Here is a 15,654-nt window from a genome sequence, read left to right on the forward strand (position 1 = left end):
TATATATATACACACATACACACACACACACAATGAATGCATATATAAATGCTCATTATAGAATACAAGTCATTGTATGCATTAATTGCATTTTTATTGTGTTTGTGTATGTCATGTCATGAGACCAATTTGGTAAATTCCAAAAGCCCATCCCAATGCTATGGATCCATGGGTTTTAAGTTTATAACACTTGGTTAAATTAATTCAAAATGTCTTTTATCTCTTCCCTTGCAGCCCTTGCTGGGAGTGAATGAGATGCCGTGTCGAGGCTAGAGGCAGCGGTGGACTGTTCCCGAGTCAGTGGAAAGCCCCTCTAGATGAGCCAGTCACAGCCACCCAGCTGCACGGTAAAGGAATAAGGATTTAATATGTCAACAGAGGCCGAGCTCCAGCCTGCTGCCAGACCCAGCGTCAGAAAGGATTCCAAGAAGAGAGGTACGAGGCCCTCATACGGGCGCATGTGTAAACAGACAAACACACACTCACGCCCGGGGGTTTGTTCAGTCTGTGGGGGTCGGCTTTAAAATCACAGGCGTACTGTGCAGATACTACACACACAAACAATCACACATGCACAAAAACATAGTGCCTCAAATACAGAATGGATGGAAAGATTTGCTGAAGTCTTGTTTGTAACATTTGGACAGAACTGACTGAATTTATGTTTTTACATTTAGATGGATGGATGGATGGATGGATGGATGGATGGATGGAAATAGTGATATGATGGATGAATAAATTGATGGATTGATGGATAGAAATAGTGATATGATGGATGAATTAATTGATGGATGGATGGAAATAGTGATATGATGGATGAATAAATTGATGGATTGATGGATAGAAATAGTGATATGATGGATGGATGGATGTATAGATAGATAGATAGATAGATAGATAGATAGATAGATAGATAGATAGATAGATAGATGATAGATAGATAGATAGATAGATAGATAGATAGATAGATAGATAGATAGATAGATAGATAGATAGATAGATAGATAGATAGATAGATAGATAGATAGATAGATAGATAGATAGATAGATAGATAGATGATAGATAGATAGAAGTGATTAAATGGATGAGTTAAGGACTGAATTATCAATAAATTGATGAATGGATGGATGGATAGAAATAGCGATATGATTGATTGATGGATGGATGGATTCAATGCATTTAAATGGATGAGTTAAGGACTGAATTATCAATGAATTGATGATTGGATGGATGGATAGATGGATATAAATAGTGATATGATGGATGGATGGATGGATGGATTCAAAGTGTTTAAATGGATGAGTTGAGGATTGAATTATCAATAAATTGATGAATGGATGGATGGATGGAAATAGTGATATGATGGATGGATGGATGGATGGATGGATGGATGATAGATTCAATGTGTTTAAATGGATGAGTTGAGGATTGAATTATCAATGAATTGATGAATGGATGGATGGATAGAAATAGTGATATGATGGATGGATAGATGAGTTGAGGATTGAATTATACTGTAATCCTTCAATTATAATACTGTAATTCTTTAACTAAGGACGTCTGTTCTTCCATGAAAGTGAGTGGGATAGTTCCCTGGTGGATGCAGTATGGTATTTATGTTTTTTTTCAGTGTCTTCATATGCACACTGCCTTGAATTGTTATGCTTAGAATGATCATTTACCATATTTTCCCCTCAACTTTGCTGTGGTTCACAGAGTAACGGGTCCTCAGACAGATGTTTGGTGATGGGACCAGTGCCGAGGGGCCTGTCGGTCATTGTATGGGCACCGTATAGAGGGGACAGGCTGTTGCCTCTCTTGTTATAATGAGTCTTGTTGCACTGCCCTCTTGTGATGCGCCACCTGTTCCTTAGCGGCCACACAATGGCGTTTTGTGCCAGGCCATGAGCCCATGAGATCGTAGCGGCACAGCTGAGGGGCGTAGTGACACCAGATGTCCCATAGAGCTAGGAAATGGAGACGAAACAGCGAGAGCAGTGGTGTCTCTATCTGACTTCTACATAGCACTGGATGCCTATGAACAAGTCTAACGTTATAAACTTCTCACCTCTTCTAAAGATCTAGATATTCACATAACGTCATGTACTGTTTCTTAGGGGTGTTTATGTGACCTTGCATTCAGAAATTTCTCGAAGCACAACAGATAGAACAGAATGCATTTATATTTAAATGAATTATTTATTTGTTTATTTATGTAACAAATTTATTTAAACATTTACAAAGCATATTATGGTGTATCATTTCAGAGCATGTTATATTTAGTTAGTGAATATGAAATTAATTTAAAAATGTCACAATAAATTGAAGCATTCACAAAGCATGTTGTATTTAGTTGTTGTTAGTTACTTTGTTAGTTAGTTACTTAGTTAGTTAGTTAGTTAGCTAGTTAGTTAGTTAGTTAGTTAGTTAGTTAGTTAGTTAGTTAGTTAGTTAGTTAGTTAGTTAGTTTGTGAGTTAGTTATTTAGTTTGTTTGTTTGTTTGTTAGTTGGTTAGTGAATGTGATAATTTGAACATTTCATAAAGCATATTTTAGTTAGTTAGTTAGTTAATGTGAAAATAAGTTGAACATTTCATAAAGCATATTGTAGTTAGTTAGTTAATGTGAAAATAATTTGAAAATGTAATAAAGCATATTATAGTTAGTTAGTTAGTTAGTTAGTTAGTTAGTTAGTTAGTTAGTAAGTTAGTGAATGTGAAAATAATTTGAACATTTCATAAAGCATAGTATAGTATAGTATAGTATAGTATAGTATAGTATAGTTAGTTAGTTAGTTAGTTAGTTAGTTAGTTAGTTAGTTAGTTAGTTAGTTAGTTAGTTAGTTAGGGAATGTGAAAATAATTAGAACATTTTATAAACCATATTATAGTTAGTTAGTTAGTTAGTTAGTTAGTTAGTTAGTTAGTTAGTTAGTTAGTTAGTTAGTTAGTGAATGTGAAAACAATTAGAAGATTTCATAAAGCATATTATATTTAATTAGTTAGCCAGTTAATGTGAAAATAAATTGAAAATGTCATAATATTATATTTAGTTAGTTAGTTTTTAGTAAATGTGACAATAAACGGAAACTTTTGCAAAGCATATGACATTTAGTTAGATAATTTCACAATACATTTGAAAACATTCACAATTCTACTATTAATTAAATTAACCATTGACCTTTCATAGTACCATACATTTAGATCATGATAACCACAGGAAAAACCACACATGGCACCCCATGAAGTAAAAGTAACAATAAATGGTTACCATAATATGGTTACAAGACATTTATGGTTTGTATTGGAGACCTCTGCACCAAATTTGAAACGCTTCTGACTGGATCACCCACTGTTTAGTGGTCAAGTGATTAAGACCGGTCAACGTAAATGCATTTGTTCTGAGCTCGCCCTGCTGTCTTTTGGAGAAAAAGTCCATGTGGCGCAGTTCAAACGGTTAGCGCTGTTCTGCTTTTGCTGCATGTAAGGTTTCTCATACGCAACAGACAGCAGTTATCAAATTGTTGTAACTCACTGCTACACCTGGTGTTGACATTGTGAAACTACATGATTTGTGTGGCGGACCACATATAAAATGTTTTAATAAACAAACTGGGCTGTTTGAAATTCATCCCCGGGCCGGACTTTGGACACTCCTGCTTGAAGTGTCCATCATTTTAGTTATAAGTCTCAGAGGTACAGAAATAATACACTTAAGGGAATTCAACAGGAGGATCTTCTGATTCCTTCCATCCTTTTTACTGCTTCAAATAGTCTTGTAGACCATACTTTATGCTCAGAGTAGATATATAAAAACAACAGTGAAAGACTAGATTGTCAACCTTTCTTTTTTATCCTGTAGCAAACAAAAACAGATATAATTACGCCCCTGAGGAGGCACATGCACACAAATATGCTTTTCCTGTCAATTGCATTGCCTTGAATATTTAAGCACTAAATAGTGCTTACTCTCAACCAGTCAACAGTAACAAACAACATCCACCTGTCTCTTCTCCATCCTCATAACAAGCCTGACCTGCGTCTCTGTTCCCTATGGAATGGATGTAATTACACCTGCTGTCTTTCCCCCCAGAAACCATTTGAGCAGGACAAACTATCGCAAATCCGTCTGTTTACGACCACAAAACACCAGTAATCTGTTGCTAATGACAACGACCTTCCGCCCCTATGGGAACCAGTTTATTAAATGACCTACAGCATGCGGTTAACTGATAATTTTAAAGAAATTATCTGATCCTCCTATTAGCTGCTTTCTCCTTACTGTACGTGCCTTACCCAGAATGCAACAGTGCCCATTAGTGGAGAACGTGGCCTATTACTGCCTTGAATAATTGAAATGATCATATCTACAAGATAAGTGCACCACCAAAACTCGACTGGTGGGAACAATGTGTGTATATACACTACCAGTCAAAAGTTTGGAATCATTAATATTTTTTAATGGTTTTGAAAGAAGTCTCTTCTGCTCACCAAGGCTGCATTTATTTGATGCAAAATACAGCAAAAACAGTATTATTGTGAAATATTTTTATTTCTATTTGAATATACTTTAAAATGCAATTTATTTCTGTGATTCAAAGATGAATTTTCAGTATCATTACTCCAGTCTTTAGAGTCACATGATCCTTCAGAAATCATTCTAATATGCCAATTTGCTGCTCAATAAACATTTATTATTATTAACAATGTTGAAAACAGTTGGAGGAATAGAAAGTTCAAAAGAACAGCATTTATGAAATATAAAATGAAATATAAAAATATAAAAGCTTTTGCAACATTATCATTTTTAATTGTTTTAAAGGATTAGTTCACTTTCAAATAAAATTTTGCTTATAATTTACTCACCCCCTTGTCATCCAAGATATCCATGTCTTTCTGTCTTCAGTCGAAAAGAAATGAAGATTTTTGATGAAAACATTTCAGGATATTCCTCCTTATAATGGAATTCAATAGACCCCATATGATTCAAGGTCCAAATGAGAGGTTCAGTACAGCTTCAAAAGGACTTTAAACCACATCAAACGGTACCAGACGATCAATAAGGGTCTTATCTAGCGAAACGATCGGTCATTTTTTTAAAATAAATAAAGTTTACGTTTTATAAGCACAAATGCTCGCCTTGCTCTGTTCAGTGTTGCGCGCTCGTGACGTCAAGTAAAACACAATTACGTTGAAAAGGTCACGCTAGACGCAGGCGCAAAGGCGTTTGAATATGTGGATACGAGGCGTTTCTCAATGTCAAGGAAGGATCCTCGGAAGCCAGAATTCCGAGGATGCTACGTCATCGACATCCGTCGAAGGGCTGTTCCAATGTCGAGGATCCTCGGAATTTCAACCGAGGTCTGAGTCCTTCGTTCGAAAAATATGCCATATACAGGAAAGGATGCATACGAGTAGACTTTGCGCACTTAGCGTTCTCAAATCACCCACAATCCTATGCGCGCAGCTTTGCTATCTTGTTCAAAAAATGCAAAATATCGGACGTCGGAGTCGGAGCGTTAACGGGGCAATATGCTTTCAAGTGTAAGTATTTATGTTACCAAACATTTTTTATAACCGTAGTAAATATAAGTAAAGTTTAACTTTTAAATGCCAGTACAAATTACAACCGTATTGATATTATACAAATTACGTTATTGATGGCTAACGGACCTTTTCACTGACGTAATGAGGCTGACGTGCACTTGCTAGCCTGTTCCATTTACGTGTTCTCCGAATGCTAAAGAGGAGCCTCGCCTAGCCTCTGAAGGAAGTGACTTGGAAGGACCAGTCCTGCAGAGGAAGGATCCTTGACATTGAGAAACACCTACGGTCCTCCTTCCGCACATTTGTAAACACTGACTCTGTACTTCCGCCTGCGTCTAGCGTGACCTTTTCAACGTAATTGTGTATTACGTGACGTCACGAGCGTGCATCACTGAACAGAGCACGGCGAGTATTTGAGCTTATAAAACTTAAAATGTATTTATTTTTAAAAAAATGACTGATCGTTTCGCTAGATAAGACCCTTATTGATCGTCTGGTACCGTTTGATGTGGTTTTGCCCTTTTGAAGCTGTACTGAACCTCTCATTTGGACCTTGACCCGTATGGGGTCTATTGACTTCCATTATATGGAGAAATATCCTGAAATCTTTTCATCAAAAATCTTCATTTCTTTTCGACTGAAGACAGAAAGACATGGATATCTTGAATGACAAGGGGGTGAGTAAATTTATCAGCAAAAGTTTATTTGAAAGTGAACTAATCCTTTAACATTGTGAATAGTTTTAGGGGTTTTTTTTATGTTTGTGTAAATATTTGTGTATTTATTTTTAAATATTTTAAAGAAATCAAAATTCTGTCATTATTTACTCACACTCATGTCTTTCCAAACCTGTTTGTTTATTTATTTAAAGATGTTTTAAAGAATCTTGGTAACCCCCCCAAAAAATTGTCCATTGTAAGTCAGTAAGTAAGTCAGTAAGTAAGTCAGTAAGTAAGTAAGTAAGTAAGTAAGTAAGTAAATAAATAAGTAAGTACATAAATAAGTAAATAAGTAAGTAAACTAGTACGTAAGTAAATACATAAATAAATACAGGTTTGGAAAGACATGAGGGTGAGTAAATTATGACAGATTTGTTACTTTTGTGTGGACTATCTCTTTAAAATACTTGAAAATAAATACAAACATATTGTTTGGTTACCAACATTCTTCAAAATGTCTTATGTTCTGCAGAAGAAAAAAAAATGCTTACAGGTTTGGAACGACATGAGGGTGAGTAAAATATGCCTTTAAATAAGCTTATCAAGGGAAGCAAAAAACACTTCCTAAATATTTATTGTTGACGTAAAAGAGAAATTAACACCCATCCAAAGAAACACTTCTGTGTTTTACAGCAAATTCATCTCAAACAGCCAAATTAGACAAATGCAGGCAAGGTTATTTGACATGCCCTCATCCTTATAAACTGTAAACATGTAGAACACGTTTATGCAAGGTTAAAGAAAATCTGTCCTAAACTACATGAAATACATGTTTGCTTTCAACATGGATATATCAAAATTCAATCAAATTCAATGTTGGGTCGCTACTTGATGTCTAAGATACAATGTGGTTCCTGAAGAAAAATCGTTTGAAACACAAAGCTTTAGACAATAAAGACCACCCACCATCACAGTCATCAGGACACTGAAGTCTTGGGATTACATCGGCGTAATGACATTGGTACACACACGCTGAGGTTTTAAACATGCCGCTAAATTAATTGAGGAATAATGAAGCAGGGTTTTATGTGCAGTTGGGTCTCGGAGGTCCATAGAGGGAGAGCATAATAATAAGGAGAGAGAACACACACACACACACACACACACACACACACACACAACATCCACAAACACGCACCATAATGACAAACTCTCTCTTTCTGTCTCTCTCTTTCTGTCTCTCTCTCACACACACACATGTGAGAGTAAGTGCTCTTGGGGCAAGGTGTAATGAATATCAATGTCATTAGGGCACATTAGAACACCGCAACTAATAAATAAAGCATTCACTGCAGTGTTGATGAGCTCATCCCAGCTGCATTATCCCCCTTTTGTGCCCCGTCCTTATTTTTTCTAATTAATAACACAAAAATAAATGAATTAAGCCCTTTATTTAACCTCAACTATTGAGGAAGTGACAAGCGGCTAATGCGGTGGTATGTATGTGTGGTTCCTGAAAATGCTATAGTAAAAATCACACGATGAAATACTCTATTCAGAATCACACTGTGAAATCCAAGCAGGCTAGCAAAACTGGAATTTTCTTCGGTAACACTTTATTTCACAGTGTCCTTGTTACATATGTTACATGTACTTACTATAGTAATAACAGTAGATTATGCATAAATACAAGCAACTAACCCTAAACTAGGCTGTGATTGCTTGAATCTGATTGGTTGGCGAATGCTCTAGATGTGCAATTATTTTCAGGGAAACGCACGGCTATAGTAGTTCCAGGCAAGTTTTGACCACATTACAGTTCTATATCACTTCGCCAAATGATTTCAGTTATCTCAAGTCCTTACAGCTTACAACTGTAAAAGAGCCAAAACATACAATGACACAGAAAAACAATAGGATAAAAACGACAAATTATTTCCATGTTTTTTGCCACAAAAATTAATTTCATTATGTACGAAAAGCACATAGCTACTCTCTTTCTCAGTACGTAAATGTATAATTACAATGTAACAAGGCACCTTAAAATAAAGAGTATGAGAATGTCCTTCTTTAACACAATAGACTACTGTAGACACCAAAAAAAAATTAAAAAACAAGAAACTTTGTAAAAACAAATCTTCAGCAAATAAAAACAATGCTAATTGTTATGCTACTATTCTTATGCATTATTTATTTTTTTAAAAATTGGAATGAAAAACAAAAAAGTTTTTTTTCTTTTTACTTTGGTATCAGTATCTTTATTTTGGTTGAAATAAACTAATAAATGTCTTAAATACTTGAATTTAATATTTAAATGTAATGTAAATGTATATTTGGTGCCAACATACACTATATTGCCAAAAATATTGGGACACCCCTCCAAATAATTAAGATATTCCAATCTCTTCCATGGCCAAATGTGTATAAAATCAAGCACCTAGGCATGCAGACTGCTTCTACAAACATTTGTGAAAGACTGGGTCGCTCTCAGGAGCTCAGAGAATTCAAGCGTGGTTGCCACCTGTGCAATAAGTCCATTCGTGAAATTTCCTCACTACTACATATTCCACAGTCAATCACAGAGTGGGGTCAGCGCATGCTGAGGCACACAATGCGCAGAAGTCACCAACTTTATGCAGATTCAATACTGACCTCCAAACTTTGTGTGGCCTTCAGATTAGCTCAAGAACAGTCTGTAAAGAGCTTCATGGAATGGGTTTCCATGGCCGAGCAGCTGCATCCAAGCCTTACATCAGATGCAGTGGTGTAAAGCACGCAACCACTGGAATCCACTGGCCGTAGTAAAAATGTGTTCTCTGGAGTGATTAATCACGCTTCTCTGTCTGGCAATCCGATGGACGAGTCTGGTTTGGTGGTTGCCAGGAGAACTGTGCCAAGTGTAAAGTTTGGTGGGGGGGGGGGGGTTATGGTGGTGGTGGTGGGGGGTCAAGGGTTGGGCTTGGCCCCTTAGTTCCAGTGAAAGGAACTCTTAATGCTTCAGCATACCAAGAAATTTTAGACAATTTCATGCTCCCAACATTGTGGGAACAATTTGGGGATGGACCCTTCCTGTTCCAACATGACTGCGCACCAGTGCACAAAGCAAGGTCCATAAAGACATGGATGAGCGAGTTTGGTTTGGAGGAACTTGACTGGCCTGCACAGAGTCCTGACCTCAACCTGATAGAAAACCTTTGGGATGAATTAGAGCGGAGACTGCCAGCCAGGCCTTCTCGACCTCACAAATGCGCTTCTAGAAGAATGGTCAAAAAATCCCATAAACACACTCCTAAACCTTGTGGAAAGCCTTTCCAGAAGAGTTGAAGCTGTTATAGCTGCAAAGGGTGGGCAAATTCCATATTAAACCCTACGGATTAAGAATGGGATGCCCTGAAAGTTCACGTGCATGTACAGGCAGGCGTCCCAAAACTTTTGGCAATTTAGGGAATGTTTTTTTACTGTAATCTGCTGTTAAACATAGCAAAGTGGTCATAGATTCATAGATTTTGCAGCACTGGCACATCACACTATTACAGTTAATCTTTAAATATATATATATTTTTTTGTATGTGATTTGTAATGCAGATTTATAAAAGGGTAGGACAGTTAAAACCTGTGTGAATATATATACTGAAAAGGACTGGAGGGAAAATAAACAGGAGGAAAAAAGAGTTCGCTTTCATAACATGATGATTGCTGTTATTGTGTTCACAATCTTGTCAAGATCTTCGATTGAAGCTATTGGAGTGTATAAAAGCAAACTGCAATTTCACATATATGTATAGGATGCTACATTGTTATCATAGTAAGATACAACATTGTTATCATAAGCGGGAGGCGGAATGTTTTCTCTATTGTATTTTTGAAGAAGTTGTCAGATTCACAATACACTTCCTGTCAAACAAAAGCTTTCATACATGTAAGAGCATGATTTTAAAATATATATTGTATAGAGTGTCAGTAAGTGTTGTGGTATTTTTCAATAGAGATACCGTAATCACCAGAATCGAGTGTTTAACTGATTTGGTTCTGAATTGCGCTTTCCTGGACTGGTCTTTTGTTGAAGATGTGGATCACTGTCAGAGTTGACATGCAGGGGTTTATTAAGCTCTGAGACTGATCATTAAGCTGTCCAGATCTCTGTCTCTTTTCCATATTAACATCTCTCATCCCATCTTTTTTTTCTTTCCAGAATTCCCATTTTTTTTCCCACAAATCAGTGACTGGCAGCTTTAGATGGAGGTTGATTGCCAATGGGAGAGCTATGGCAGCAAAACAGCATTTCATCAAACATATGGACTAAGAATAAAACTGGAAAGCGTTTTCAACTGAACAGAAATAGTATTGGAATAAAACCAAAGCAGATCTCTTTTCTGGTTAGCCGTCATTGGCTCAGTGATGTGACTGCCGGGATATTATCTCCAGTGTTGTGCATTATTCAGAACTGGATTGAGAATACATAATTATATTGCAATTCAAACCCTGAATTTGGGTCGTTTGTTGCTCTTTGGCCCAATTCAAAAGATCCCAGCAAGTCTTTGTTATTTTCTGGTCTGATATGATTGATTCCAGTCGCTTTTTCAGGTTTTGTCACATAGCCACCGTTTTATCATCTACCAAGCAAAAACGTAGGTCTGTCCGATCAGACAGAGACAATTCATGTCTGTAGTAACTTGTCCTTCACTGTCCCGAAAGTTTAATACTTAGAAAGTCAAAAGTGATGTTCTCCCCTTTAAACGCTGATTAGTTGTGTCATTTTGCGATCTCCTCTTCACAGCCATACGATTTCAGCTATCACGTGGTTAAAATAATGAAATTTATAAAACAAAAAAGGCTGAGGAGAGGCTTGAAGTTCTGACAGGTCTCAGGAGGGAGCATATGGTGTGCGGTGATTAAGACGATGAGGAGAGATTTGGGGCCTTTTGTCACAGTGACACAGATGAAGGTCTAGACCCAAATAAAGATCTTATATTAGTAATTCATACAGTTACTCTGTGATATGCTTTAGAGACAGACATTCCTGAGCCTAAGGGCAAAGAGGAAGACACCAGGCTGATGAAACACTAATGAAATATTATGTCAAACTCTCTGTGACCTAGGTGAAGTTTGCAGTCCTTCATGAATATAGGAAGTTTTCAGTTTTAATTTGCGAATTACCATAGCAGTCCTGTTTAGGCCTCATGCGGAGTGGCAGGGGCGCAAAAAGTGGGCATAATTGACTGGGATACCAAAATCATGCTGGGTTTTCAAGCAGACAGATTTACTAAGGTGAATATTTAATTTGCACTCACGAAAACATGCTTTGAAAGGTTGATAGGCATATAAAACGATGTGTTTTGACCATTTGGTCAGATGTTTAAAATCCTGGTTATGGACTATGGACGAACAAGGTGATGTTCTTGTTTACAGCGAATATTAATGCTATATTAATGCTGTATTTGATGGAAAATAACAACACAATACAGTAGCCTACAAGCATGGCTCTAAGCCCTCATTATGTGAGTTATTGCTGTTGTTCTGCTGCATCTCCTGGCAGCATTTAGTAACAATATGTATAATTGCTACTATACAGCAAATACAGCTCCACCCAAAGCAAGGAGGTCATTCACCTCAAGATAACGTGCATATGGAAAGGAAACATGCAATACTTTTCACATTCTTGTTTGTCAATGTATGAAACCCAGCTTCAGATTTTATTTATTTATTGTATTTTATTTTTTATTTTATCATTATTTGTTTTATATTATATTATATTATATTATATTATATTATATTATATTATATTATATTATATTATATTAATTATATTATATTATATTATATTATATTATATTATATTATATTATATTATATTATATTATATTATATTAATTATATTATATTAATTTTATTTATTTATTTGTTTATTTGTTTTGTTTTATTTTTTAATATATAGCTCTGCTTGGAAATTTGGATTTCTTAAGTAATAACTGTATTTATTGTTATTTTATTATAATTTGGAGAGCCTTTTTTTAAAATTATTATTACCTCAAAGCATCTGATTTGTTTTCCCCGCTGCCGAGGTCACTTTTTGGGCTGTTGTGTCTCTCTAATCAAAATGGCATTTCATTTATGTGCCGTCAACATTCTGATTACTCTCAGCCCTGAGGAAGCCCGGGAAACAATTTAATTTGGCAATATTTTATATCTTATTTCATAACCTTGGCGTTTGTTTTGATTGCCCAAGATTGTCTGGAACGACCCTTCTCGAATCAATATACATGGAATGATGTGATTAGAATGCGAAGGGACAGCAGAGTTTTCTAGAACGCCTAAAAATGAGCGCTACTCTTGTTAAGTGTCATTTCCTCATTCTCTCGTCTAACCTTTGTACAACCTCTGTGCAATAATGTGTAATGTTCAATGAGACCTTTGGCACTGTGGTTGTATAACTGATGTGATGACACAGAAACAGGCTTATATTTTCAAGTGAAAATATTTCCCTCAGAGGCAGAGGAATCAGACAGTGTGCAGTTTCTTGTGGGGATCCTCACGCCCCATTCGCTTTCACCCTCGGGTTTCTCTCTCTCTTGTCATCTCTCCTTCACTGCTGTAATTAAGTGAAAATTTATGTGCGATTTTTTCCGTCTGACGATCAGGGATAATCACGGCATATTACAGCACAGCCTGCTGAGATGGGTAAGCAAACAGTGCGCAACGGAAAAACTGTGTTTGTGTGTCTTTTAATCTGAGCAATTGTTGCATTCGACTGCAGTTATGCGTTTAGGAATTACAATTAATATTTGTTTTATTTATTTATTTAGGCATGTATAATATTGATCGCACAAAGCAAAAAGCATTTTAGACTCATTGTCACATGTTTAATTTAAGTAGTTGAATGGCTCTGAAAAAATTCGACCATATTTTCTGCTCTATTAGAATGTTCATCCGATCCGAGTATATATTGGTTGGATTTCCAGCTAAGTTCAGTCTGCCTTACTGTGGGTGTCTGAGGTTTCTGTGGCCTATGTTTCAGATTAGTTGCTCCATTCATCAGAAGGAAAGCCATGAAAGTCCTGTCTCTGAGCAATCGGCATATCACAGTAACACTGTGTCTCAGATGAATTTGATTCTGGGCCGAGAAACAGCTAAAGCTTTTTGTCTGGCTAATTTATCAGTGCATGTCTGAATCTCCAGTTTGAAGAGAACGACTGAATGTCTTGGCGATTTACTACACTTCATGGTTCATCCTCACAGAGAAGCCGCTATGGATGGGTTTTACTGATACGATCTTTATCGATTGACCAGTGAGCTGCTTTTTAGTGTGTGGGGTTTGTAAGATACGGTATGAACGTTGAAGGGGACAGTGTGGTTGTTTGGAGAGGAGTGGATACTGGATGAAAACACGGCTTGTGTTATGTTTGTGTGGATAAGTGGTGTAATACGAATCAAGCTGAAGATAACAGTCAAGAATACTTCCAAAATCTAGGTCACTCACCCTCTCACACACAAACATACAAACACACACACATGCGATAAACCCTAGAGCTTTCCATGACCAGAGGCGAGATGCCCTCTGTGTATTTGTTCATAACACACAATCACACAGAGAAAGAAAGTGAGAAAATGTGAACATAGTATGCTCACTACCTAGAATCATTAGGCATGCTCCAAACATGAAGATTATTCCAATAAGAAGGTGCCTTCTAAACAACCTTTTTTCAACATTTTAAGGGAGCATTGAGGAGAAAGCCGTCTCTGAGTGTAATAAATAAAAAACATCCAAGATGGCAGATTATAAATCAACCCATGCTCATTGGAAAACAGGCTCGCTATCCAGTGTTGTTTCACGACACTTTCAAAATTGAAATGTCCAGTGGTTGCCACTAAAAAGGCTTTCATTTTAATCCAAAACAGATGAAGGTGAATCTAGCAAATATTTTAATACATTAGTTGTTGTACGTACAGTTTCGTGGCTGTTCGGAAATGAAGTGTCTGGTGAGTGGCACTAAAAGGTTAATGCTCTATCGTGTTTGAAAGCACTTATAGTAAATCTAGTCTCGCGTAACCATACCTTCAGACTGACGGCAGAAGGTCTGGATTCTATCGCAGCTTTCATTGGCCAAGGACCACCCAAGAGGGTGACTGAGATGTAACGCAACCAATCATTGTTCGTTTTGTTCCGCGTCATGTTTAGGGGTGTGAAAATGTAATGTCGATGTCCCTACATTAACAGACCGGAGTGCATCGAATAAATTATTTAATTTGTGCAAGTTTACTGCAACAATGGAGCCGTGAACTTCACATATTTTGAAAATCCAGCAACAGGTTGATCCTGATATAGGCGTTCTTCTTCAATGAAGCATTTGTTTCCAGGCAGACCGTTAAAGAACGCAACACACAGGTCTCCCGGACATCCTGTAGAATTCAACTAACCAAATTCAAAAGTGAATTCGGTTAGTTGAAGTGTTTCCAGTTAAGTGTGCCATATGCATCATACATTCATCCAACAGTTGGTGGGTGTGACGTCTGACACTGAGACTACAGTAAACCCTACCCTAAAGCTAAACGATAGTGTTAACAAAAGCAAAACTTGAGGTAAAAACACATTTACTGAAGGTGGTCATGCCATTTCAGCTCAAGTCTTTGAGCTTTTTAACATGACTAACTCTTTAACAGGACTTATAAGTGCTAGTTGAGCTACCAAGCAAGTTTCCACATCAGAAAAGCCATGCATATGGAGCTGGTCATGTGATGCAAATGGCAAAATGTACTTGTTTACAAACCATGCACTGTGTTTTGAGGTTCTGCAAGGAATTTTATGAAAATAAGTCTTGTTCATTAATAATCTGACCTATATTCATAAGCACTCATTTCAGGAGAATCATGTTTTTATCTGATAAGATGCGCAACAAAAAAGGTCATGTGACTTTGCTTCAGATCATGTGATCAGAAAAATGATAGCGAGATATGTTTGGATAGACAACAAGGTGCAAACATTCTTAAACACAATTTTTTTAGTACTTCAGCGTAATGGGAATGCGTTTTTCTGAAAGAACTGGGGCAGATGGCATAACTGGACTAATAAGTGGACCAATTTCATCACACAGCTTCTCAAATGTTGGTTTGGTCAGTCTGAAATGCCTGAGCCAAAATCTGTCATCAAAATTGTTGGGCATAATTACTTTCCAGAACTGTAACACAAGATTGTGTTCCCAAACACTAGGCAGTTGCCTTAAAACACAAGATAACATGACAGTGTGTATTGTGTTTCGTCTTCGCACTCAGAGGCACAAGTGATTTATAATGTATGAAAAAGAGCCACAATTTCTTCCCTGATTGCAGCAACTTCCATTTTTATTACAGATATTTTGTGCCAATGTAAACATAGGGTTGTTTAAAAGTACATTATTATAACTACTTTGATTGTTACATATCCCTGCAACATTTCAGCGGTACATTTATTACAA

General features: G+C 36.7%; 1 protein-coding gene across 1 annotated transcript in view; it reads left to right on the forward strand.

The window, feature by feature from the left end:
* Positions 1 to 368: 368 nt before the first annotated feature.
* Positions 369 to 15,654, forward strand: part of dab1a (DAB adaptor protein 1a) — a gene marked incomplete at both ends in the record, with an annotated part of 133,572 nt that continues 118,286 nt past the window's right edge. Inside the window, one exon of the mRNA XM_079831206.1 lies at positions 369 to 435. Coding sequence (XP_079687332.1) covers positions 369 to 435 — 67 coding nt within the window. The remainder of the gene's footprint in view (positions 436 to 15,654) is intronic.

The sequence above is a fragment of the Gobio gobio genome, assembly GCF_949357685.1.
Source record: "Gobio gobio genome assembly, chromosome: 12".
Lineage (NCBI taxonomy): Eukaryota > Metazoa > Chordata > Actinopteri > Cypriniformes > Gobionidae > Gobio > Gobio gobio.